General features: G+C 47.0%; 1 protein-coding gene across 1 annotated transcript in view; it reads left to right on the top strand.

Annotated features, from left to right (window-relative positions):
• The window catches only part of PSMB7 (proteasome 20S subunit beta 7), a 558259-nt gene that overhangs the window by 159250 nt on the left and 372644 nt on the right, over positions 1–26365 (top strand). Inside the window, exon 5 of the mRNA XM_044058618.1 lies at positions 4746–4861. Coding sequence (XP_043914553.1) covers positions 4746–4861 — 116 coding nt within the window. The remainder of the gene's footprint in view (positions 1–4745; positions 4862–26365) is intronic.

Raw genomic sequence — 26365 nt, 5'->3', positions numbered from 1 at the left:
CCTAGTACCTACCTATGAATATATTTGTGCGGTACTTGATAAAGCCACAAGATCCAGAAAATTCAAGATATTTGCTTGAAAATGTTTGCAAAAATACTTCTATACTCCTGCTTAAGTTGTTCCCACTCCACAAAGGCGGTGCTTCTATGGACCCTGGAAATTACCGCCCCATAAGCTTGACGAGCCTTGTCTGCAAAGCTATGGAGAGGATCATAATGGAACTCCATAAATAAAGACATTGGGGACCTACAGACACTGGATCCTACCCAATTTGGCTTTATCAAGGGCAGATCCTGCATCTTGAACTTGGTCGACTTTTTCGAAACAGTCACTAAGGCCATTGATGACGGTAAGGCAGTTCACACAGCCTTCCTTGACCTAGCAAAAGCATTCGACACAATACCCCACTCGGGCATCATAGAAAAGCTCACCAGCTTAGATGTAAACCCATATGTCACAAGATGGGTTGCAAACTGGCTCAAGGACAGAACACACAGGGTTAGAGTTGCTGGTGCCATGTCAGACTCTAAGCCGGTCACGAGCGGTGTCCCACAGGGCTCAGTCCTGGGCCCCCTCTTGTTCGGCATTTATTTTTCTGAAGTGCAGGCAAACATAGGGGGATTGTGGCTGACAAAATTTGCAGATGACTGCAAACTGGGCACTATAATTGACACTCCATCAGACACAGACATCCTCCAGAGAGGTCTCATAGAAATGGAAAACTGGTGCCAGAGCCATGGCCTTAAGCTAAATGCCAAAAAATGTATAGTCATACTCTTTGGGAAAAACAAGGTAACCCCTAATTACCACATAGGTGGTAATCCATTAAACACGGAAGAAGTTATCAGGGACCTGGGGACCCAAGTTGACAGTAACCTCTCTTTTGACACTCACATTGCCAAAGTGGTTAGGAAGACCTTCTACATTGCCCACCTGATCATGAAGGGATTCACATCCAGATCAGGAGAGGTCATTGCACCCCTGTACTCTTCACTTATCAGACCAATGATTGAGTACAACACCCCATTCGGAATGTACCTTACCCGACACCTGCAGCAGTTGGAAAGACCCCAAAAGTTCCTCACCAAAAGGATAAAGGGACTCAAACATATGTCATACGATGCCCGACTGAAGAAACTCCAGCTCTATTCAGTCGCATACAGTCTGCTCAGAGGTGATCTGTGCCTGACATACAAGGCCATGTCCAACCCGGAATTAATGGACATGCTCCACCTCAAAAAATCCAAATCCACCAGAGCCACGAGAGCAAGAGACTTAAACCTCAACACGGATATAAATAGGAGTGCTGGAGGGACAGATTCATCACCCAGAGACTCCCTACACTATGGAACAGAATCCCAGTCCATGTGAGGCAGAGCCCCTCACTGACTCTGTTCAAGAGAAATCTTGACGAGTGGATGGGAGATCGTAGGTTTACCCTGGGTATCATCTCTGTGTCACTGCAGGACAGAGGCACAGCAAACTAATGGGTATAGTATTTTCATCCTAAGGGGTGGTGAAAGCCACACACACTCTGGCTAGGCTTATAAATGCCCTAGGGCAGATAGCCTAGTATGAACCTATGAACATGTAAGATGTAAAATGTTTTCTGGAGTTAGTGATAGCTGCTGGCAGTGCAGGAGGCATGCAAGGGATGACTTGATTCATATGTTTTGGGGATGTAATAAGCTAGCGGAATGTGGACAAGACTGAATACATTTTTGCTTAAAATAATCTTCAGGGAATGGTTTCCTGAGAAATGCAACTTTTTTTGAGCGTTCAGCTCATTCAAGATCTTGCCCTGACTGGGCATGTTAATGCCCTGCTGAGTTTAGCACAGTTAGTTTGCAAAGAAAGGGATAACCAGGAAATTGCAGAAAAGAGCAGGCACCCAAGGGTCTTGAGTTTAACGGTACAGGAGACAAAAATGGTTTAGATCTAGCAAACTACATAATAAAAAAAAAAAAAATAGGATCAGTAGGATAGGCTTTGGGAAAGTAGAAGTTGATATTTTTGAGGGACTAGCACCTGTAAAGGAGCAAGGAAGTACAAACCTCAGGTCAAGTGAGTGAGATGCACTGTTAAAACGGTCATTTGCAGTTTTATGCTTACTAAGTTACAAGAAAAGGCTGTAATTATTGTAAGTTTCTGAATTAATATGTTCCTTGGTATTAGGTTGTATTTACACTATTGGACACTAGTTTTCTTTTGTTGGAGGGCTGTTGAATGCACACCATACACTAGCACTGCACATATTTTATAAAATACAGTTTTGAATAAAAAGTTAAAAAATGAAGTTAGAACAAGCCTTTCTTTCCATTTTTCCTTTAAAATGCATGCTTCTGTTGTCTACATGTCTGCCCATGTCTCCCCTTGTCTACTCGCATCCTCACATGAAGCAGTTCTTCAAGGGGGTTATTGCACCTAAGACCACCTGGAAGGTACCCCTTCCCTATCTGGAACCTTAACCTTCTTTTAGAGAAGATTACCCTACCCCTTTTGAGCCAGCTGCATCTGCAACCATCAGAATGATTACTTGGAAAAACGCTCTTCTGCCAGCCTTGACTTCTGAATTGCAGGCCCTCGTGTGCTTGGAGCCATTTCTTCTCTCTCTCAAAGACAGAAAAACCCTGAGGACTAATCTACGTTTATGCCCAAGATAGTTTCAAAACTTTAACTTAGGCTATTTGTCCACCAGTCATCTTCCCAAACTCTCAGAATAAGGCAGAAACTCTTGTATTTATTGTATGTTCACAGACCGCTAAGAATTGCTGACCTAGGACTCAATTCCCTCACAGGACAGACTAACTTCTGTGTTTTGAGAGGAAGGGAGACCTATGAGCAAATGGGCCGTATCAAAATGGAGAGCCAACTGCGTTTTATGCATTTTCATTTTCATTGCTGTACTGTCGCACTGCTGCTTTTTTTTTTCTTGTACTCCTTCACCAAGCTTAGTTGCTTTGACTTTAGCTGTTTTTATATTTTGAAAGAGATTACTGAAGGTCTTTGGCTATCTGTTCATTTTTGCTCCTTCGGCTGCTGATAGCTTTGTTGATTTGCTTGGGATTCAGACCAACCAAGGGGGGAAATCAAGGTGGATTTTTGTTTAGTGCGAGAGATTTCTTATAGTCAAGCACTAGACTAGCTGCCGTTACAGGCCATTTTTAAGCCTAGTCAGTCTCCCATGGTTAGAATCAAATGCTGAAGCTCTTGTCTGAGGTAAACACCTTAACCATTATGCCAACCCTCAGAAATGACCATTGATCTGAGCAAGTCCTCTTTTAATAGGTCAGAAAACTCTCCATTTTTCCTGTAGACAAACTTAATCTACATTACTTTCAGCTGTTGGCTTGTATGATAGCTTACTGTAAATTTTTATATTACTTGTTTAGTAGTCTAAGTGCACCCCCCCCCCCCACACACACATGCGCACAATTTTGTTTTGTGCTCAATTCCCTGGTAATCAAGCCCCCTCCACAGTTGTGCCATACTAGTCTGGGAAAGAGGTCTTACACTCTCTAGGTTCTCCTAGAGTCAAATGGGGAAGACTGGGCTGTCTGCTCTTCTCTGGAAATCTTGAATTTTTGTCCTTAAATCATAGCTTTTCTCCACTTTGTGCCAGTACCATGTTCAGGGTTCTGAGTGCATTTGACCTAAGCCAGGGTGTATCACCCGTGCTAACAAGTGGCATAATGCCTCTGGAGTGCCATTCCCTCCTTGAGGGCAACATGTTTGTGTTTTGCGGTCTCCACTCTGTGGATTCTAATGTGGGAACTGCTAGACAAATGTGTACCTCGCCTTCCCACTTGGAGGTAAGCAAGCATCACCTCATCACTCATTTACCTCACATTCTCATTTCCTCTATCGCCTGGGTCATAACCAGGGCCTTTTATTCTCTACCCTACCACCTACAGCTGACCATAAGCTGCCACCAGCTCCTCTTCTTATTCACTGGATTTTTCAGATTAGCTTTAGCTGCTCCAAAGGCTCAGCCCCACCCGACTTGAGTTGGTAAGGAAATGGAGGACGTTGGTGCAGGCTTATACTTTTGCCAGGGGGTGTCGCCTAATCTTTACCACCGGATTGCTGCCTTTTGTGCTGTACAATGATTGACTTCAGGAGTTGAATGCCTCTTTGGATCATATGCAACCTCCCGACCATGTGAAATATTGCTTGCAATGTGGGAGCTTTCCAGGGTTCATGCTGCTATTGCAGCAAGCTTAACAATCCTCCCCAGATTCTTGAGCCAGTGTTTACCACTCGCTCCCATCTTCCCAGCATGGTCTCGCCAGCACCCTTGGTGCTAGCTGGATCATAATCTTAGCTTTGTATAGTGTACATCTCCATAGCTGAATAAGTGTCTTGTCTTTGGTCTTGCATGTAAACTCATAGCTGTAAGGACAGCAAGTTACGTAGCCCACACTGTCATGGAACGTATTGGCACATGTGCAGATTTACAGAAAAAAATGATTGGAGAAAGTATACTCTACCAGTGACCCCTCAAGGAAGATTGTGCTAGAAAGAGTACTAAGTATGAAAATTAACTGTGCACTCAACCCAATGCAATGTTTAGCACCCCTGTCCATCCACATCCCCTTTTTTGCTTATGGTGTCACCCCTATGATGTACTCAAATCTTGTTTCAGCAAGTGGTGGTGGTAAGCTATGGCAACGTACATAAGCATATTTTGTTTTGTGTGCCACTTAATTGTGTACCTGTTTTACTGTGTTAATATTTTTGTCTAGGTACCAAGGCTACATAGGCGCTGCTCTGGTTCTAGGAGGAGTAGATTGCAATGGACCTCATCTTTACAGCATTTATCCACATGGATCAACAGATAAACTCCCATATGTCACTATGGGTAAGTAGTTATGCAAGGCTTGTAGTTGAAATTAGGCTTTTGTGAAAACAGTTCTTGTAAGGAATTTTAAGTTATTTAACACTGCACATTTCTAAGACTACACGCTGTCAGTTGAGAGAGTTATTTTCTTAACTAGGTTATTGCATCAACAGTCCATGAGTGTGTACTGTAGTTTGTAGCCCAGTTTGGTTCTTGCTGTAGGGCATTAGCCCAGAAGGTTAGGCAGCTTTGTGAAAGTGCAAGTTTGTTGATGGCCTTCAAAACCATTTTTAAATAAACCTATTTGTTGCAAGCAAAGTTGATAGCTTTACTTAATGTAAGCAGTTTCAATGAAAATTATGTTGTCAGTTCTCTTACTTTTTAATCCCTTCTTATGTACAACCCCACCATTTTTTCCTTTTCCTTCATTCTGTAAATAAATTGCATGTTAATTTATTCCTAGTGGTACAGGTCATTAGTTTGACTACTGCCACATTGCACATCATTTGTATATAATGACTATACATTTTCATTTAGGCTTTTTTAAATTGGGTATTGTTTTTGCACTCTTACAGTATTACCACTGCATTTTTCCAGAATGAACTTAAAAATAGTCTATGATCAGATTTCGACCCTGGTTAACAGATGCAAATAAGTGTATATAGAAAATTTGAGATTTTTCTGTGGCCAGGTAACATGTTGCATCATTTAATGTAATGCGATCCTATCTCGCCTACATTCATAACTGATGGGCTCTGAGCCGAGAATCGGCTTCGACTCGGCCGATACACTAGCACGAAGTCTCTTATTGGCTGGGCCAACCCCCTTATCCCAGGATGCACCACACCCAAACCCCCAGATCTTGAATGCCGCTCCAAGAGTAACGATGTGGTCTCGACTTGGCTGTGGCTAAGTACCCTTCCTTTTTGGTCGCTTTTTTGACAGTTGGCTTAGAATTTATTCTCAAACAGCTATTTTAATAGCTATTCTGGTTAAGTCATTTGTGGTTGATTGTTGTTGTACCTTTGAATTATTGTGGTAATCCCTTCTGTTTGGCGGGCTAGGCCCGTTTGAGTTAGAGGGCCTTTGCCCTATCTCTTAGAGCGTTTAAGTTGGAGCTCTTCCCACCCCCCCTCCTTCCTTGTGTATGAGTGTGTCGACAGTAGGTATGTCTGGCAAAGAAAAGGAGCATAAGCCATCGGGCTTTAAAAAATGTTCGAAATGTAGCTATAAGATGTCATTGACAGATGGCCATGCCATCTGTGTTTATTGTTTAGGGGCTAAACACTTGCAAGAGTCTTGCAGTGTTTGCCATTCTTTCTCCTCTCGTGTCCTTCACGAGAGAAAAAATAAGCTCATCCTGAAGGATCTTATTAAACCTGCCTTCGAGGAAGCTTTGGCTTCTTCTCCCTCGTCGAAATCGAGGCTAAAGAAGTCTTCGGCTCCAACAAGTCCGTTGGAGCCACTTGCTAAAAGGTCTAAATCTGTGTCCCCTTCCTCGGCTCCACTTGCTTCAGAGCCGAAGGATAGAGGATCAAAAGCTGGGTCTCACTCCTCTGCTCCACTGATTTCGGAGCCGCAGGATAGAGGGTCTAAATCGAGGTCTCATTCGTCGGCTCCATTGGTCTCGGAGCCGCTGGAGAGTTTCTGCTCTAGGGTCGATTTCGTCGGCTCCTTAACCGTTGGAGCCGAAAGGAGTCTCTGTTCTGGTAGAGTCTGCTTCAGCCCCGATACTTTTGGAGCCGATTTGGAGCCGGCCACCTAGCCTGGTTTCGGAGCAGATAGCAAAATTCTCTCGGCCCCCTTCCGTTTCCTCCAGGTCCTCCAGGCTTTCAGACTCAGATGTAGATAGGGTGGTCCAGAGGCTCCTCCAGTCACCTGTTTTATCCAAATTATTTTCGGCTCCGGCCCAGTCGGCCTTGGAGCCAGCCCCTTCGATACAGTTTCTTCCTCCTCCGACAACCTTGGTGTCGTCGGAGTTCGTAGAGTCGGGTGAAGTCCTTGAGGCGGTCCCGAGACCCACTGCTAGTCTGTCTGCACAGTCTTCAGCTCCAACCCTTTCTGTGCCTTCCAAAGGTTTCGGTTCTCGGGTGTCCTCAGCCGAGCCCAAGGGGGACTCATCTGGGCTTCTGGTTTCGGCCCAGAGTCTCCCTCTGGCGCCTCGGCTAGGGGAACCCCGACACCGGTCATGTTATCAGGGACGGGCCCCTCCTCAGATTCTGGTGGGCCCGCCTTCGAGGCTATGAGGAGAGCGCTGGCCAAGTCTCTAGTGAGTTCACCCGAATCTGCGACTCCTTCCCTAGACACGGTGGCTAGAGCTTCTGGTGCCCCCCCCCCCTATCTTCGGACAGCGCGGCTCCTAGGCCTGAGGATTCCTCCTTGTGTGGTCCCCTTTTTTCCGAGGAGCCTTCAGAGTTCGTACCTGAGGAGCCCCCTGGAAACAAATTGTGCAAGAGGAAGCCCATAGACTCCCCAGATGAGTCTGTCACCTCGGACACCGACCTCGATGCGGAGGGGTCCCCCAAGTCGTCCTCTGACTATGTCTCGTTCTCCAATATCCTGGAGATCTTGAGAGAGGGGCGACTGGCCATCCAAAACCCCTTCGGAGGAGTCTGTCTTCCTCAAGGCCTTTGGAGCCCAACCCCCCGCCTCCTGGGTGTCTCCATCCTTCGATGAGTTACTGGACCTTATTTGCCGAAGGGTGTGGGAACACCCTGATTCTGCGGAGCCAGTTCCTTCTCGCCCCAACAAGTTTTTATCCGCACCCCCTGGCAAGGAGTTTCTAACCAAGGGAGTTCCGGTTGATGCTATGGTGGTGGCATCTGCCACCCAGCAAGATGTGGCAGAGGCGTCTACTTTTATCCATCCTCCTAACAAGGAGTCCAGGAGCATGGATAGGTACGGGAAGCATACCCTGACGTCAGCGACCTTTACCCTGCGGTCGCTGAATTATTTGTCATTTTACGAGGCTCCAAAGGGATCTCATAAAGGAGTTGAGAGATTCCCTGTCCGGTAATGTACCTGAGGCGTTGACGCAGTCTGTCAATGCCCAGCTGTCTGTCCTTTCGTCCATTGTTAACTCGTCCATGAGGCTCATATCGTATGCAGCCGAAGGGGCGGGTAGGGCAGCAAGTTCGGGCGTAGCCCTTAGGAGGCAAGCCTGGATGCGCTTGTGTTACTTTGCGGAGGGGTTCAAGTCTTCCTTCACAGACTCTCCATTCGATGGGTCCTCTCTTTGGACCCAAGGTGAAAGACACACTCACTAGATGTGAGCAGGAGGGTAAGACTTTGTCTGCCATTGGGGCCCGTTTTTCACTTCCCTCGAGACCTTACCCAAAGGCTCAGAGGGGAGGGAAGATGTGGTTCAGAAAGTCCCAAAAGTCTTTCCCTGCACACCAGAGTGACGACCCCCCCCCCCCCTGCAGAGACAGAGGGGGGGGGGTTATTCTGGAAGACGTCGCTCCAGAGGCGGTGGAGGCCCCCGCAACTCAGACCGTGAATCCTTTTGTGGTTCATCCGTCCAGCATCCCTGAGGGACTGCCCGACTGTGCGTCTCCGGAGCCAGTTGGGGGTTGATTCTCGACGCATCCAAGGGCCTGGGGTTCCATCACTCAGGATCAGTGGGTTTTTCGTATCATCGCCGGAGGTTACACCATTCCCTTTATCCGTCCCCCTCCACCATCTAGGAAAATCCCGGACGTGCCACCCAGTCAACGGGATCAAGCAGCCATAGAGGTCGCAAAGCTGCTCAGAAAGGGAGTCATCCAGCCAGTCCCCGCAGACCAGACCGGATTAGGAACTTACTCAGTTATTTTTGGTGCTGAAAAGAACAGGGGACTTTGAGACCCATTCTGGACCTCAGCCACCTAAACCGCTTCATAAAGAAGTCCAAGTTCCGGATGGTCACGTTGCAATCCATTTTCCCATTGCTGGAAAAAGGAGTATGGATGTGCTCCATCGATCTCAAGGAAGCCTGTTATCACATCAAGATAAACAGGGCGTCCAGGATACATTTACGCTTCCGCCTAGGAGCCAGTCACTTCCAGTTCCGAGCTCTGCCCTTTGGTCTCACCACAGCCCCCAGGGTGTTTACCAAATGTCTGGCAGTGGTAACGGCTCATCTGAGACGTCTGGGATTCCAGGTGTTTCCGTATCTAGACGACTGGCTCCTCACCGCCCCCACCAGGCATCTTCTTATTCAAGCCGTGAGTGCAACCATCAAGTTGGGAAATCTATTAGGAATTGCATTCAACTGGGAAAAGTCTGTATTGCTGCCGTCACAGCATGTTGCCTTTATTGGCGCAGAGCTAGACTGTCGAGATGCGAGCTTTCCTTCCAACAGAGAGGATAAAGATACTAAAGGACCAAGTCCTAGCCTTACTACCCCGAAGCAAAGCCCCAGCCAGGATGGTCCTTCCTCTTTTGGGGTCGATGGCCGCCGCTATTCTTCTGGTCCCGCTAGCAAGATTGCACATGCGAATTCTCCAATGGCTCCTGTCGACCCAGTGGTCTTAGCAAGATCTGCCCTTGTCCTACCCGATTCTCATCACTGAAACCTGCCGGCGAGATCTTCGTTGGTGGCTCCTCTCCTCCAACCTGAACCAGGGGCGACTCTTCTGCCCCCCCTCCTCCATTGCCACAGTGACCACGGACGCCTCCCAGATTGGGGGGGGTGGGGGCATTATCTGGACAGGACTGTTCAAGGCATGTGGCAGGATCATGAAACCCACTTGCATATCAATATCCTGGAAATGAGGGCAGTGCTTCTAGCATTGCAGGCACTTCACAGCTCTCTTCCCAAGGGTACCATCGCAATCTTCTCAGACAATATGGTGGTAGTATGGTACCTGAACAAGCAGGGAGGAACCAGGTCTTCTCCTCTTTGCAGAGAAGCCATGAGAGTTTGGAATTGGGCGATCGCTTCCCAGAGATTTCTAGTGGCAACGCATATTCCGGGGAAGCCCAGTATGATAGCAGACAGGCTGAGCAGAGTTATTCTGATGCCTCACGAGTGGTCCCTGAATGACCGAGTAGCGGCTCGGATCTTCAAGTGGGGGTTTCCCTGTTGCGACCTTTTCGCCAGCCCCTGGAACGCGAAGTGCAGCAATTTCTTCTCCCTGATCCCCCCCCCCCCAAGGGGGAGTCACCCAGGGACACTAGTCCACAATTGGCCCTCCGGTCTGCTCTACGCCTTCCCTCCGGTCCCACTATTGCCAAAGGTGATTCAGAAGGCGATCTGCTTGGGAAGCAGCATGATTTTGGTCGCACCACACTGGCCCCACCAAGTTTGGTTTCCTTTCCTTCGGAAGTATGCAGTGAAGGATCCTTCGATTCTGGACCCAGTTCCAGACTTTCTGACTCTTCAGTTAGGTCAGGCCCATCCATCACTGCGAACTCTCAAGCTAACGGCTTGGCTGCTCCACTTCCGACCTTAGTCAGACAGCATATCCTTTCGCCCGAGGTGGTCCGGATTCTGTCTCCTTCTCACAGAGCTTCCACTAAGGAGATATATTCTAATAAATGGAAAAGGTTTGCCATTTGGGCCCAGCGGCACAACCTTGACCCTCTGACAGCCCCGGTGTCCGCAGTATTAGATTTCTTGGCAACTCTTTTTAGACACGGCTCCGCTGTCTCCACGCTTAAAGTCCAATTGGCAGAGATTTCTAATTATCACATTGCCTTTGAGCCTTCACTCATGAGTCATAAGTTGTGTAAGGCCTTTCTTAAGGGAGCTTGGTTGCTTCGCCCCCCCAGTGTTGCAACCTGTTTTGCCATGGGATTTGAATGTAGTTTTAGGAGCCTTGACGTCTCATCCCTTCAAGCCGGCGGCCACTTGTGAGCAAAAGTTCTTATCTTGGAAGACTGCCTTCTTGGTAGCTATTACTTCACCCAGAAGAGTTTGAGCTTCAAGCCCTCTCTGTTAAGCCCCCTTATCTGATCTTTCACAAGGATCGAGTATCTCTAAGACTAAACCCGTCATTTCTTCCGAAGGTTTCTTCTACTCTTTTGTATGCAGCAATCTATAGAGCTACCAGTTTTCTTTCCAAAATTTTCCAACAAGGCAGAATACTGACTTTATCAGTTGGATGTGCATAGACAACTGAGGTTTTACTTTGATAGGACACAGCAGCAGAGGAAATTAGACCAGTTGTTTGTGGCCTTTGCAGATAACAGGATTGGCAAAGCAGTAACTAAGACGACTATTGCTAGGTGGATTAGGGATTGTGTTTCATTTATTTATGCATAAACAGGAAGGGACCTTCCATTTCCAGTTAGAGAGCATTCTACTAGGGCTATGGCAACTTCAGTGGCCTTCCACGCCAGACTGTCGGTGGATGAGATATGTGCAGCAGCCACTTGGGCTTCTCCACATACTTTTATTTCTCATTACAAACTGGACGTGGCCTCTAGAAGTCGGGCGTCCTATGGTTCCACAGTGCTCAGGAGTGTTTTCCAGTGAGCCTCCCAGGATCTAGGTGCTAGGGACGCTGTTCCATCAGTTATGAATGTAGGTGAGATAGGATCGCATTACATATTTTAGTTATGTACTTACCATAACGATAGATGTATGTGATCCATCTCGCCTACATTCTTACGTACCCGCCCTCCTTCCCCCTACCTGTTTGATCTGGAGGAAACACTTTTTTGTACAGTCGGAGTGGCACATGTGAGTGAGTTGTTGTGGGGCACACAAGATCTGGGGGTTTGGGCGTGGTGCATCCTGGGATAAGGGGGTTGGCCCAGCCAATAAGAGACTTTGTGCTAGTGTATCGGCCGAGTCTGAGCAGATTCTCAGCTCTGAGCCCATCAGTTATGAATGTAGGCGAGATGGATCACATACATCTATCGTTATGGTAAGTACATAAAGTTTTCCATTACATGTGCGTGTATTTTGGCGCAAAAGACTTGTGTACCCATTTAATCTGCTTTTGTGATGCATCTAACACTGTGCTGCTATTTCTTCTATCCAGTCTCCTGTCCACCAGGTGTCCCCTGTTAGTTTTATTGAACTTTCCATCAACCTTTCCTTCAATTTTTTTCTTTGTATTTAAGTTGCACCATCATTTTGTTGACTGTCCTCTTTTTCTGACTTGGCCTTTTATTTGTGCTGTCTCCCCTTCTTGTTTTACGAATCCATTTTATGTCTCTCCTTTTTACATTTGCTTGTGTGGACAAATCCACTTGAGGCATTTTAACTAGATTTTTTCATTTCTCTGAAAAACTATCAGAATTGGGCATTTTTCAGGCAGTGACATGTAAAATGTAAGAACATCTTTCTCGAATCACTTTTCCAGATGTATGTCAACAGTTCTAGTGGGGGGGAAGGGGTCTTTATTATTTCAACAATTAGTAGACTATTACATTGTTTGTTGCTTTGTGCTGCTTATGTTTGGCTGTTCACCACCTTATACTGTCATCTGCTGATGTCCTTCCTTAGATCACTGTCAAAATATTCCAAACTGTTGTGCTGGCTCTCTAGATAACTTGGACATCTGACCAGGGTACCAGAGCCATAACCTTTCCATAGAGCCACACTTTTATATGACTATCTCACTTGCCAGTCTGATAACAGGTCCTCCACCCATCAGTCTGTCTCGTGTGTTTATTGGCACCACTGGCTTTCATTGGTTCATGCAAGTGTCCTGTTTGGGAAGCTTCCTTGTTTTTCTTGCTTGCATTGCTGTGTAGCACTTTGTTGTCAGCTTGGAGGGGAAGGTTTGTCGTTGTCAACAGGGATCTCCTCTCTGTCTTTGGTTTAGTCACATAGCACAGTTATAACAAATTGTAAAATTTGCCAGTCTTTTGTTCCCCAAACCCCAGGAGTACAGCTTTTTCTATATACATATTTAGAAACCTAGTGCCTTAAGCACGTTGTGCAGACTAAGATGGCAGACCCTTCCACTCCTGATGTTCCACCTATAACTATGCCCAACTCAGACTACCCAGTTGAACTATTATGTACTTGCTGAGGTGTCGTAACCATTGATAGGCCTGCTACAGTAACCTTGCCAGAGGCCGTGTGGCATTTGAGGATGTTCATCGTGCATACAGCTGCAGTAATCACATATGGGTTCTCTGCCGTCAGGCGGTCCCTCGGTCGGCCGAATTCCAAAGTCTTGGTCCGGCGTCGGTTGTTGTCGCTTTCTTTCCTGACGTCAGCGCGACAAGACACAGCCGACGCCATATTCTTCAGTCTTTTTTGCCGCGCGGTGCCCGAAGCAGAAGCAGTTTGCAAGTGCCGGTCGGCCAGCTCCTGAATTTACGAAAAATTGGAAACCGAAGTCTTCTTTAAAGCTAAGTACCCCGTTGGGGAAACTTTTCTTGCCTCAGACCGATGTCAGACAAAGTTAACAGTTGTATTTCTTGTGGGAAGCAAATACCGCATAAGGATTTCCATTCCCTCTGCATACCTTGTTTAGGCCCAGACCACGATGTCTCGGGCTGTCGCTTTTGTGCTACTTTCAATAAACGCACCATTAAGCGTCGGGCGGAGTTCGCCCAACATTATTTTGGTAAAGCCTTTGATTATAAAATGTCGTCGGAGGCTCAGACTACCGTTTTGTCCAAAAAACGCAAGGACAAGGACCGACTCGTGAGGTCCGCGGTCTCCACCGACACCACGCCAAAACCGACTGCACGTGGTCCGGTACTCAGCGAGACGCCTTTGCAGTCCCTGACTACCGACGACACTTCTTTGGCGGTGTCTTCTGTACCCGAGACCGCAGGTGCCTCGGCCCTTACTCAGACTACAACCACCGAAGCCACTGTGAGTGTTGAGTCTCCTAATGTGGGCAGGTCCACTTCCACCCAGGGTGTGTCTAGGCCCTCCTCTTCCTTTTCCATTAAGGCCTTTAAGTCCAAATCAGCCATGCATCCCAAGAGGCCTGTTGCTCAGGACCCATCCCCAGGCCCCATGCCTAAAAAGCAGATGCTTAAAATGGCTGAGGGTTTGATTACCCTTATCAGGGGTTCCCAACCCCCTCCAGACAAGAGACCCAGAGTGGAGGAAGATTCTCCCTCTTCTGAACAGGGCTCCATTTTCTCAGAACATTCTGATGTAGAGGAGCACTCGTACTCCCCTTATGAAGATTCGGATGCAGAACAGTCCATTCCTTCTGTATCTCCCCCAGAGGCTTTCTCTTTTGGGGAAACCTTGCACACTTTGAGGGAGCACTTCCATTGGGAAGGCCAAGACTTTTTCTGATTCCAAGAAAAGGCTTAGGGAATTTCTTTTGTTACCTCAACACAGACCGCTGGCTATACCTCCTGTCTTGGACATACTTGATTATGTTTACTCGGAGGCTTGTCTTAGTCCGGATTCCCTGCCTCCTGCTCCAGTCAAACCTGATGGGTACTACAGAGTTCCTAACTCTCACCAATTTCTTTTCAAAAGCCGTAATGCTGACCCTGAAACCATTTCTCAAGGCCCCAAGGGAATGAAGGCCTCTACTGCCAAGAATCCACTTCCTTCCGAAAGAGAATCTAGATCCTTAGAAAGGTGGGGGAAAAAGGTATACACCTCTGCCACCCTAGCCATGAGGGCCTTAAATTGTCAGTTCCATAGGCTTTAAATACCAGCAGTTTCTGTTATCTCAATTAAGAAATAAAATGTCTCAACCTGAACAACCAGATTTGAAGGAATTGCAGGATATGATGCATAGTGCAGAACAAGTGGGTAAACACACCTTACAATATGGCTATGATGCCTTAGAGGCCTCCAGTAGAGCTGCTGTTACAGGATCAGTCATTCGTAGACATGCTTGGCATAGGGAACAAAGCTTGCCTGATCATGTTGAAGCTAAACTACTAGATGCTCCTTTACAAAAGGATGTACTATTTGGTACTAATGCTGTGGAGGTACTACGTAAAATGGAAGAAAAAGCTAAATCTATGCAAACTGTCAAGGCTTTTCTACAGGTACAACCACCTCGTTTTTAGCAGAAATTGGCCTTATAAAAACTGGTCTTGTCCAGCCACGGACAAGCCCCAAAGAGGTAGATACAGGCGCACAAGGGGCAGAGGTCAATCTCAAGGATCATATAGAGGCAGACAATGGCAAACTCCAGCACCAAGAGGTGGCAAAGACAGTGCACAACAATACAGAAAACAAACCCAATGACTTCCTTTTCATGCCAAGCAAGTCTCAGCTGGCAGCTCCCTTGGGAGGAAAGCTTGCATTATTTACAAGAAATTGGCATATCACAACAGACAAATGGATCCTGGACATTATAAACAGAGGCTACAGATTTCATTTCCACACTCTTCCAAAAATGAGAGGCATGCCAAACCTGCCACACAATCAAAGGGCAGAGGCACAAATACAAATTTCAAAGCTCATGGACATGAAAGCTATTCAAGAGGTACCTACTCACGAACAAGGTCAATGTTTTTATTCCAGACTGTTTCTGGTACCAAGGAAAGGAACCGACTGGCGACCCATTTTGGACTTGTCCATCCTAAATACATTTCTACTCGTACCAAAATTCAAGATGCTCACATTACAGCAGCTTCTTCCCATGCTGGGCAAGGGGTTTTGGCTGGTAACATTGGACCTCAAGGAGGCATACCTGCATGTCCCAATCAGACAAAGCTGCAGAAGATACCTCAGATTTCTTGCAGGTTCAATCCACTATCAATTCTCTGCATTGCCCTTTGGCTTATGTACTGCGCCCAGAGTATTCACAAAATGCCTGGCATCAGTAATCGCCTACTGCAGACTTCAAGGGATACAAATTTACCCTTATTTGGACGACTGCCTGATCCAAGCGGACAGCAAGCACAAACTTCTGGAACATCTGGCTTATGCAATACGGTTACTGAATTCTCTGGGATACACAATCAACAAAGAGAAATCCAGGCTAACACCATCTCAGAAAATAACTTTCCGGGGTGCCAACTTGGACACAAACACCCAGATGTCCTACCTTACGCCAGAAAAACAGGGGCAACTAACTCAGTACTTCAAAATGCTAGCAAATTGTACCAGGCTTACTGCAAGGAAAATCCTGCAGGCTCTGGGCTTCATGGCATCTTGCATTATTTTAATCCCATGTACAAAGTTGCATATGAGAACTTCACTGGTACCTAAAAAACCTATGGTCTCAGCACAGCCACAATTTGGAAACAATACTACCAATAATTCCATGTTTGCAAAAGGAATTTCTATGGTGGGCCCAAGCATGTCAAACAAACACAGGTCTCCCATTCTGCAAGCCTCAAGCAAATAAAGTCATCACAACAGACTCCCCAGATTACGCCTGGGGGGCGCACATGACAGACAGGTGCATCCAGGGCAAATGGTCCCAAAAGGAAAAGCACCTTCACATCAACCAAAAAGAAATGCTAGCAGTGATAAATGCAATTACAGCATTCAAGGACCTCCTGCATCCAGGACAATTATTGATAAGAACAGACAGCACCACAGTAATGTGGTACATAAACAAGGAGGAACACATTCATACCACTTGTGCAGACTAGCCATGACACTTTGGAACTTGGCTCTGGAATGGCAAATCGAACTTCAAGCACAGTACTTGCCAGGTTTGGAAAACACGCTGGCAGACAGTCTAAGCAGAACTAGGACAGATCCGCACGAATTGAAGTTGCATCCTCAGGTGTTTACACAGATAATCCAAGCGTGGGGAAGGCCAGACATAGTTCTCTTCGCCTCCCACAGGAATCATCAATTGGAAAAGTTTTGTTCAAGGACCTTCCATCCAAAGGCCTGGAGAGTGGACGCCCTTTCATTCAGTTGGACAGCATGGACAGTGTACGCTTTCCCACCTCTGCCTCTTCTGCCCAAGGTGCTCTTGAAAGCAAGAGCAGACAGACTGAAGATGATACTGATTGCTCCAGACTGGCCAAGACAGCACTGGTACCCACTCCTGAGGAGCCTAACACATACTCCTCCCTGGCTTCTACCTCTAATGCCTCTTCTGCTGACTCAGCACAGCTACAAAACTCTTCAGTCAGCTGAAAACACACAATCTCGCTGCATGGAAAATTCCTTAACACCACAACAGATCCTACTGCCCAAAGAGATGCAGGACGTCATTCTGGAGGCCAGAAGGCCATCAACTAGAAAGACCTACTCCGCAAAATGGAAACTGTTTTGCTCCTGGAATGAGAGAAAAGGCCAGGATCCTAGAAAACTAAATTTGCCTCCGGTATTACAGTATGTAGCTGAGCTGCTGAACAGTGGGCTTTCATTTTCCTCTATAAAAATCCATGCCTCCGCCATTTCTGCAGAATTCAACACGGATCCACCGTTATTCTCACCCACTTTTAAGAGAGTTCCTCAGAGGGGCTAAGAATATAAGACCACCAAGGAAACAACCAGTGCCAGCCTGGGATCTTAATTACAGTCTAGAAAAATTAACATTGCCTCCCTTTGAACCAGCTGCCTCAACAGATTTGCAGTATTTGTCCTGGAAAACAGCTTTCCTTCTGGCCATTACCTCAGCTCGTAGGGTTTTGTAGCTACAAGCCCTCATGGCTGTGCAGCCCTTTCTCATCTTCCATCAGGACAGGGTTTCCCTTCGAACCAATCTGTCATTTATGCCTAAAGTGGTATCCAGGGTAGCTTTGAATCAAGCCATACACTTGCCTACCTTTTTCCCCAATCCTCAAAACAAAGGGGAAAGGCTGCTACATTCCTTAGACATCCATAGACAGCTACGTTATTATTTGGACAGAACAAAGCCTTTCAGGAAATCAGAACAGCTTTTTGTGTCCTATGCTGTAAGGAGCTCAAGGGAAGCCTGTTGCCAAACAGACAATTTCAAAATGGATAGGCCACTGCATACGATTTTGTTACTCCTATCATCGGAAATCTGTCCCTACAGGCATCAGATCCCACTCCACCAGGGCCAGAGCTACCTCTACAGCCTTCCTCAGAGGAGTTCCTACCAAAGATATTTTGGAGGCAGCCACTTGGAGTTCTGTGCATACCTTCACAAAACACTACCACCTGCCTTTATATTCCAAAACTAGAGCAGGCTTTGCCACTGCTGTATTGCAGGGCATTCTGGCTCATCCCAGTTCCACCTAGTGCCTACCACCCTGTGCGTAGCTTTGGGATTCTACCCATATGTGATTACTGCAACTGTATGCACGATGAACATAGTACAGTTTTGTACCTACCATAAATGTAGATGTTAGAGTGCTAATAGAGCTGCAGTACAGGTTTCCCTCCCTCCTTCCCCTCTTGGTAAAGGACTAGTGGCTAACACCTCCTCTTACAACCTAATTTGGGTTATCCTCCTATGGTGTATTTGCTTGCAACTACTGTTTTTTGATTACATTGCATTGCTTGAATATATTTTTATATATAATTTATGTATTGCCTTCCTTCTGGGGGCACCTGACATCTGGGGCAAGAAAAGACTGAAGAATATGTCGTCGGCTGTGTCTTATATACCCCTGTCGCTCTGACGTCAGGAAAGAAAGCGACAACAACCGACGCCGGACCAAGACTTTGGATTTCGGCCGACCGAGGGACCGCCTGACGGCAGAGAACCCATATCTGATTACTGCAGCTATATTAGCACTCTAACATCTACATTTATGGTAGGTACAAAACTGTACTTTCATATGCTTGAATTAACTGATATTACCTAAACTGATGAAGTGGAACCTCTGTATAATTTCTTTAGGACCAGAGGGTGTACTGCAAATATTTGTTAGAAAGGAGATACCAGGGTCTCTTGCACTTACTTTAGGTGACGGAATCTCTGCATCTTGTTAAAGCAGACATCACACCAAAAAAAGGAAAAACCTAAAAATGTTTCTTCCCCTAGACATCTAAGGAGAAAGTGGATGGATTTCTCCCTGGGTTGTACAAGGCTTTATGGCACTTAAGACCATCTTTTACTTCATCTGCTCCTGCTGCCGTCATCTCTCAGCAGAGTTGTATACAGTCTGAGGAGGAAGTCGATTCAAAGTCTGATGGATATTCCCTTTTTACCAATACAACTTTGGTTCCCCCTTTTATACTACTTAACTAGGGGGTAATCACCACAAGCTACCCCACAAAGTGAACTTGCTCACATAACTAGCTCTACTCTTCAACACAGCCTGTCCTCTCTCAACCTGACATTATGGTCGGTAGGATTCTGTTCCCTTTCGGCCATCAGTTTTCTAAGAACGAGCTTCAGGTTCTCAGAGGTAAGGAAACCTATTACCTGGAAATCTTACATAGCCAAATGGAAAATATTTTGTCTGGTGTCATGTTTGGAAACTACTCCCTATGCAAACAGGTGCTCCCACTATTCTGTCTTGTGTGAGCTCTTAAAACCTGGTCTTGGCATACTCTGTCAAGGCACAGTTTTCAGACATTTTTGCTTGCTTTACCACTAGTGTCTAGAGAAGTAGTAAAACCATTTCTGAAAGACATCCCCATCTGAAGCCACCTAGGAAAGCTACTCTACTTCCCTGGGACCTCAACTTTGTTCTGGAAAAAGTTGAGATTTTATCTTTTGAGCCTTGCAGCATCTGCTTTTCTCAAATTCTATACTCAGAAAACCGTACTCCTGGTTGCCCTTACCTCATCTAGCGGAGTCCCTGAGCTACAGGCCTAAATGGCCTCATCACTCTTCCTTATCTTCCATAAGGACAGTGTGTCTTTGAGTTGGTCCATTGTATGTCTAAAGTGATAAATGAGTTATTCCTCAACTAGGCAGTCAGTCTCCCTACATTCATCCGTAACCCACTAAATAGGGGGAGGGACAAGGGTATTGCGCTCAGTGAATGTACATAGGTTGCTTAGATTCTACCTAGACAAGACTGTCTGCAAGACTGACCAGTTGTTTGTTTCCTTCTGATAATTCAAGCTTTGTAGCCCTGTTTCAAAGCAAACTGTTTCATAGATTACTAAATCCATCTATATGTTAAGTTGTCAATCTCGCCTTCATTCTTGCTTGATGGGTTCGGAGCCGATCCTCGGCTCCAACTCGGCACTTGCTAAGCTCGAGAGTCACTTTTACCAGCTCGATGCAGCCCCATATCCCATGATGCAAGGCGGTAAGTACCCAGATCTCGTTTGCCACTTCGCTGATGAGGTCCTCTTTTTACCAGCTCCTGGTAAGTGATTTTTACATTACTATTTTTGCCCCTTTTCTTCTAAAACTTTAAAATTTATAGTTTTAACACAGTTATAGTCCCTTTCTGACTAGAAATTCCCTGTTTCCTTAAAACTTTTAGTCAGACTTCTCCCATCCCCCCCCCCCCCCCCCTGTTAGGGTGTGTGTGTGTGTGTGTTATTGATAGGTTTTTTTTTTGGGATATATAATTTAATTTCTTGGACTGGTGTTGTGTGTGTGTGTATTATTCACCATGTCTAAGGAAAGGGTCTCAGGCTTTAAGAAGTGTGACTCGTGCTGTCAGAAGATGTCTCTGACAGGCGGTCACACTTCTTGCCTTTACTGCCTGGGGCCTCTTCACCTGCAGGACTCCTGTGCTATATGTCACTCTTTTAGCCAGAGAGTCCTGCAGGAAAGAAGAAATAAATTGATTTTGAGGGGTCTTCTTAAGCCGGAGGGCTCTCCGGCTAAGTCGGCTCCATCTAAGGCTTCTAAGTCTTCCAAGGCCCAGGCTTCTGTGTCCAAGCCTGTGGCCTCGGCTCCGACTCTTTTAGAGTCGAGATCGGCTCCGGCTGGAGCCGATTCTGGTTTACATAAACCTTCGGCACCGATGGCTATCGGTGCCGATTCAGGTTCGACCACTTCGGTGTCGGCTCCAATCTGTTCCGACCACCATGTGGCTCAGGCATCGGTGTCTGCTCCGGCTGGAGCCGATGCATCGAAGCTACCTGTCGGTGCCGATAAGTTGTCGGCTCCAACAGTTTCTGTGGTTTCATCGGCTCCGATGGTTCCTTCGAGGAAGAGGTCTAGGTCCCCTTCCTTGGAGCCGATACTCGGCTCGGCGCCTCTCCTCTCGGAACGGAGCCATCGGAGCCGATCTTCAAGGTCATCCAGGCTTTCTGACCATGATTTAGAGAGAGTGGTCAGATTACTAAAATCACAGGCACTGGCCCAAATGCTACATAGTCCATCTCAGCAGACGACTATTAGTCCACACCCCATTGCAGTTCCTCCTTCGACTCTACCCCAGAGTTTGGAGTCTTCGGGAACAGTTTCTGCTACGGCTGAGGGACAGATACCCCCTTCTGCTCCTTCAGCCTCTACTCTTATCTCCTCTTAGAGACCTTCCTTTGAGGGATTCGGTGGCCGGGCTTCCCTGGTCTCCTCCGAGGGGGTGAGTGGCATCGGACCCTTGTCCGACCCCGCTCTTCCCCTTGGAGCCTCTGCCTTGGTGAGCTCGGCTCCGACATCTGCCTCTGAGCCTTCTTTTTCGGTGGGTCCTGGAGTTCCTAGATCTTCGGAGCGGGTTCTCTCGGACCTCCCTGGGAGGGGTGCCTTCGAGGTGATGAAGAGTGTGCTGGCCACTGGACTCGGCCAGCAGTCTGTTCCCTTAGCTCCTCCCTCTATAGTGCCTGTTGACATCTCTGCCACTTCTCTTGCTCCAGGACCTAGAGATCCTCCGCCTCAGGTTTCCCCACTGGGAATATCCCCCTCTTCCGAGGATTCTCCTGATTTGTCAGGAGATCCTCCGCGGAAGAGGACCTGTAAGAGGAAACACGTAGACTCCCCCGAGTCTGTCACTTCAGATACTGACTTAGATGAGTCAGAGGGATCCCCAAGATCCCCCTCTGAGGATGTCTCTTTCTCAGACATCCTAGAACTCCTTAGACAGAGGGGAAACTGGCCCACCAATAATCCCTCTGAGGATGAGTCAGTATACCTGGAGGCGTTTGGATCTCGGCCCTCCACCTCCTGGGTGTCTCCGCCTTTCGACCCCCTTATGCAGGTTATTGCTCGAAAGGCGTGGGCTGCTCCTGACTCTGTAGAGCCAGTCCCTAGGAGGCCTTCTAAATTTATTACTGCCCCGTCGGACAAGCAATTCCTCACAAAGGGTGTCCCCGCTGATGCCATGGTGGTGGCGGCTGCCACCAAGAAGGAACTTGCAGATACTTCTGTACCTGTCCATCCTCCTAATAAGGACTCTAGGACCATGGATAGATATGGTAAGCGGATGTTTTCTTCAGCGACCTTTGCTATGCGTTCGCTGAACTACCTATGTCACTTCACCAGACTCCAGAGGGATATCCTTAAGGAGCTAGGTTAAGTAGTACAGGATCCTACAGCTGCAGGGGCTCAAGAAAAAATTGCTTCGCAGCTAGGAACCCTTAACTCCATTGCAAACTCCTCCATGCGGCTGATATATGCTGCTGATGGAGCGAGTAGGGCCGCAGGTACAGATGTGGCTCTTAGACGCCAAGCCTGGATGCGGCTATGTAACTTTGCAGATCCCTTTAAGGCGTCCTTCACAAACTCTCCCTTTGATGGGTCAGCTTTGTTTGGCCCTCAAGTGAAGGAAACGTTGACCAGGTGCGAGCAGGACGGCAAAACTCTTTCTGCCGTAGGAGTCAGTTTTTCAACCCCTTCTAGACCTTACCCCAAAGGACAGAAGGGTGGCAAAATGTGGTTCCGCAAATCCCAAGGAGTCACGCCGGATTCACGTGGTCAGTTTACCCCTAGAGGCAGAGGGGGTAACAACAACAGACGCTGCTCTAGAGGCAGAGGGGGTCCACAAAACCAGGGAAACAGAGTCTCTCTCTCTGACCAGCCCTTTCAGCATCCCTGAGATGTTGCCCGGCTGTCCCTCCTTGGAGGCAGTCGGGGGAAGACTATCGCTGTACCCAGAAGCCTGGCGTTCCCTCACTCAAGACAGATGGGTACAGTCGATCATATCCAAGGGTTACAAAATTCCTTTCGAGGAAAGTCCTTTCTATCCCTCAAATTCCCTTCCAGATGTACCACCCGGTCTGAGGGAAATTGCAGAGTTAGAAGTCTTAAAACTACTGCAAAAAAGAGCCATTCAGCCAGTTACAACAGATCATTCAGAGCCCGGAATCTACTCAAGGTTCTTTTGGTCCCCAAAAGACGGGAGACTGGAGACCAATATTGGATCTCAGCAGACTCAACAAGTCTGTGAGGAAGACAAGATTCCGAATGGTCACTCTTCAGTCAATACTGCCCTTCTTACAGAAGGACAACTAGATGTGCTCAATAGATCTTCAGGATGTACTATCACATAAAAATTCACAGGCGCTCAGGAGATTTCTCCGCTTCGGCTGGGGTCCAGTCATTTCCAGTTCAGAGCCCTGCCCTTTGGTCTCACTACAGCCCCCAGAGTGTTCACCAAATGCATGGCAGTGGTCACGGCTCACCTGAGACGTCAAGGATTCCAGGTGTTTCCGTATCTCGACCACTGGCTCCTTTCAGCCACCACCAGGCATCAGCTTGTTCAAGCCAGGGATTACACAATAAATCTTTGTTCTCATTTGGGCATCTCAATCAACTTCGAAAAGTCATCCTTGTTGCCCTGCCAATCTATTACTTTCATAGGCGCAAACTTAAACACTGTTCGGATGTCAGCTACCCTTACAGATCAAAGAGTTTCAGACATTCAAAGTCATGTCAGGATCATTCTAGCCAACAAGAAAGTACAGGCCAGAATGGTTCTAAAGGTATTAGGCCTCATGGCTGCGGCCATTACTCTTCTTCCCCTGGCTCGCTTCTGCATGCGCCTTCTTCAGTGGATGATGTTCACTCAGTGGTCTCTTACCAACAACTTCCAATGCGTCACCAAATACTGGTGACAGATTTGCAAGAATCATCTTGCTTGGTGGATCACTTCTCCCCAGATTCACCAAGGCAGACACTTTGTACCCCCATCCCCGGTAGCCACTGTCACCATGGATGCCTCCCTGATCGGGTGGGGGGGTCATTATCAGGGCAGGATGGTTCATGGGACGTGGCAACCGTTCGAATACCACCTGCACATAAATGTCCTAGAGATGAGAGCAGTGCTTTTAACGTTGCAAGCCCTCAACGACTTTCTTCCCGTAGGGACAATTGCAGTCCACACTGACAACACGTCTGTAGTTTGGTATATCAACAAACAGGGCGGAACAAAGTCCTACCCCTTGTGTCAAGAAGCGCTCAGACTTTGGCAATGGGCGATCTCCTCTCATCGGTTTCTGGTAGCAACGCATATCCCTGGGAAAACCAACATTTTAGCGGACAGATTGAGCAGAGCTATTCTCATGCCTCACGAGTGGTCTCTCAAGCAATCTATAGTGGAAGAGATTTTTCTGGAATGGGGTCGCCCATGTTGCGATCTTTTTGCTACTCCCCAAAACAGCAAATGCCCAGACTTCTTCTCTCTTCCCTCTGCCAGGCCATCCCCCCAGAGACGCTCTGACCCAGGATTGGCCCCAGGGACTTCTTTATGCCTTTCCTCCTTTTCCTCTGATCCCTCAAGTTATCCAGAAAGCAACCGTTTTGAGAGCCAAAATGATTCTTATTGCTCCTTATTGGCCTCGACAAATTTGGTTTCCATTCCTCCATCGTCATCTTTTGGTGCAGCCGTGGCATCTGGACCCAGTGCCAGATCTTCTGATTCACCAATCCGGTCAGCTGCACCGGTCTATCCCTTCTCTCAACCTCACAGCATGGTTGCTCCACTTCCTTCCTTAGCCAGGCTTCCTTTGATCTCTAAACCAGTTAGAGACATTCTAGTAGCTTCCTTAAAATCCTCTACCAGAAGGATTTATACAAGCAAATGGAAGCGTTTCTCTTATTGGGCTAAAGCCAAGAATATTGATCCCTTCACTGCTCCAGTTCAGGCAGTTTTGGATTTCTTAGCGGAGGTTTTTCATGCGGGCTCCTCTTCTTCTACAGTTAGTTCAATTGGCTGCTATCTCGAACTTTCATGTCGGGTTCGCAGATCACAATATTATGTCCCACAGGCTTTGTAGAGCCTTTTTAAAAGGAATTTTCCTCCTGAAGCCTCCAGTCAGGAGTCCTCCCCCTCAATGGGATCTAAATTTAGTGCTGACATCTTTGATTCTTCCCCCCTTCGAGCCAGCTGTTTCTTGCTCCCTGAAATTTCTTTCATGGAAAACCTTATTCCTGGTAGCTATTACATCGGCCAGGAGGGTGTCTGAACTTCATGCTCTTTCTGTTCGCCCCCCCTTTGGTTTTTCACAAAGACAGAGTATCATTGAGAACTAATTCGACCTTTTTGCCTAAGGTCGCCTCAAAGACTAATTTAAATCAATCCATTGATCTCCCTGTATTTTTTCCAAATTATTCTAACAGATCGGAACAAAAACTACATTGTCTTGATGTCCATCGACAACTCAGATATTATTTGGACAGAACTAAACAATTTAGGAAATCCGATCAACTCTTTCTTTCCTATGCTGATAACAAGAAAGGCCTTCCTGTCTCAAAAGTGACCTTATCTAGATGGCTTTCTTCTGTCATCTCTGAAATTTATCGGCTCGGGAAAACAGCTGTGCTCAAAACCTAAAGCACATTCAACCAGAAGCTTAGCTACTTCTACAGCCTTTCAAGCTAGACTTCCTTTAGACACTATTTGTGCAGCGGCCACTTGGGCCACTCCTCATACTTTTGTTTCCCATTACAAATTGGACTTGGCCTCCAGGGACAGAGCCAGTTTTGGCTCTACAGTCCTCAAGAGTCTGTTCCATTGAGCCACCCAGGATAGAGGTGCTAGGGACGCGGTCCCATAAAGCAAGAATGAAGGCGAGATTGACAACTTAACATTAAGAAGTTATGTACCTACCATAACGTTCCATGTTAGTTGTCTTCTCTCGCCTTCTTTCTTGCGACCCTCCCTCCTTCCCCCAGGCCTGGACAGACCTTTCTTTACAATGAGTTATGATGCTGAAGACCATACAGAGCTGGTCCTTCTTCCATCCTGCAAGTTTTTCTTTCTTCCTTTGGGAAGTGTTTATGCTAGGTGCTATTGCCCTTTGTTATCAAATGAGATCTGGGTACTTACCGCCTTGCATCATGGGATATGGGGCTGCCTCGAGCTGGTAAAAGTGACTCTCGAGCTTAGCAAGTGCCGAGTCGGAGCCGAGGATCGGCTTCGAACCCATCAAGCAAGAAAGAAGGCGAGAGAAGACAACTAACATGGAACGTTATGGTAGGTACATAACTTCTTATTTTGTTATACTTACCATGGCAAGTTTACCTTCACCAGTGAAGGCATATTCTTCCTGAGCCATGGCTTCAAGTACTTTTTGTAAAGGGGTACACTTGAGGGCCATCATAAAAGCAGCCACCAGGTCCTCTGTACACATCTTTACTAAGCATTACAGAGTGGACACTTTCTCCAAATCCAGAGGTGCCTTCATGTGGGAAGTCCTCTCAGGACTGCTTGACACGTCTCCGTGTCTTATCCTACCACTCCTTTCGAGCTTTTTGGGAATTATACTGCAGCAGTGATCTAAGGAAGGACATAGTACAGATGTTCGTGTTTCACTGTTGCAGTCATTACTCTTGGGTTATCCTGCTGGCAGGCTACCCGCAGTCTGCCTGAATTCCAAAGTCTTGGTCCAGCGTCGGTTGCTGTCACCTCTTCCCTGAC

The sequence above is a fragment of the Protopterus annectens genome, chromosome 16.part0, assembly GCF_019279795.1.
Source record: "Protopterus annectens isolate FY-2018-M chromosome 16.part0, PAN1.0, whole genome shotgun sequence".
Taxonomy (NCBI): Eukaryota; Metazoa; Chordata; order Ceratodontiformes; family Protopteridae; genus Protopterus; species Protopterus annectens.
Note: the sequence above shows the minus strand (reverse complement) of the source record. Positions and strands in the feature narration are given on the sequence as shown.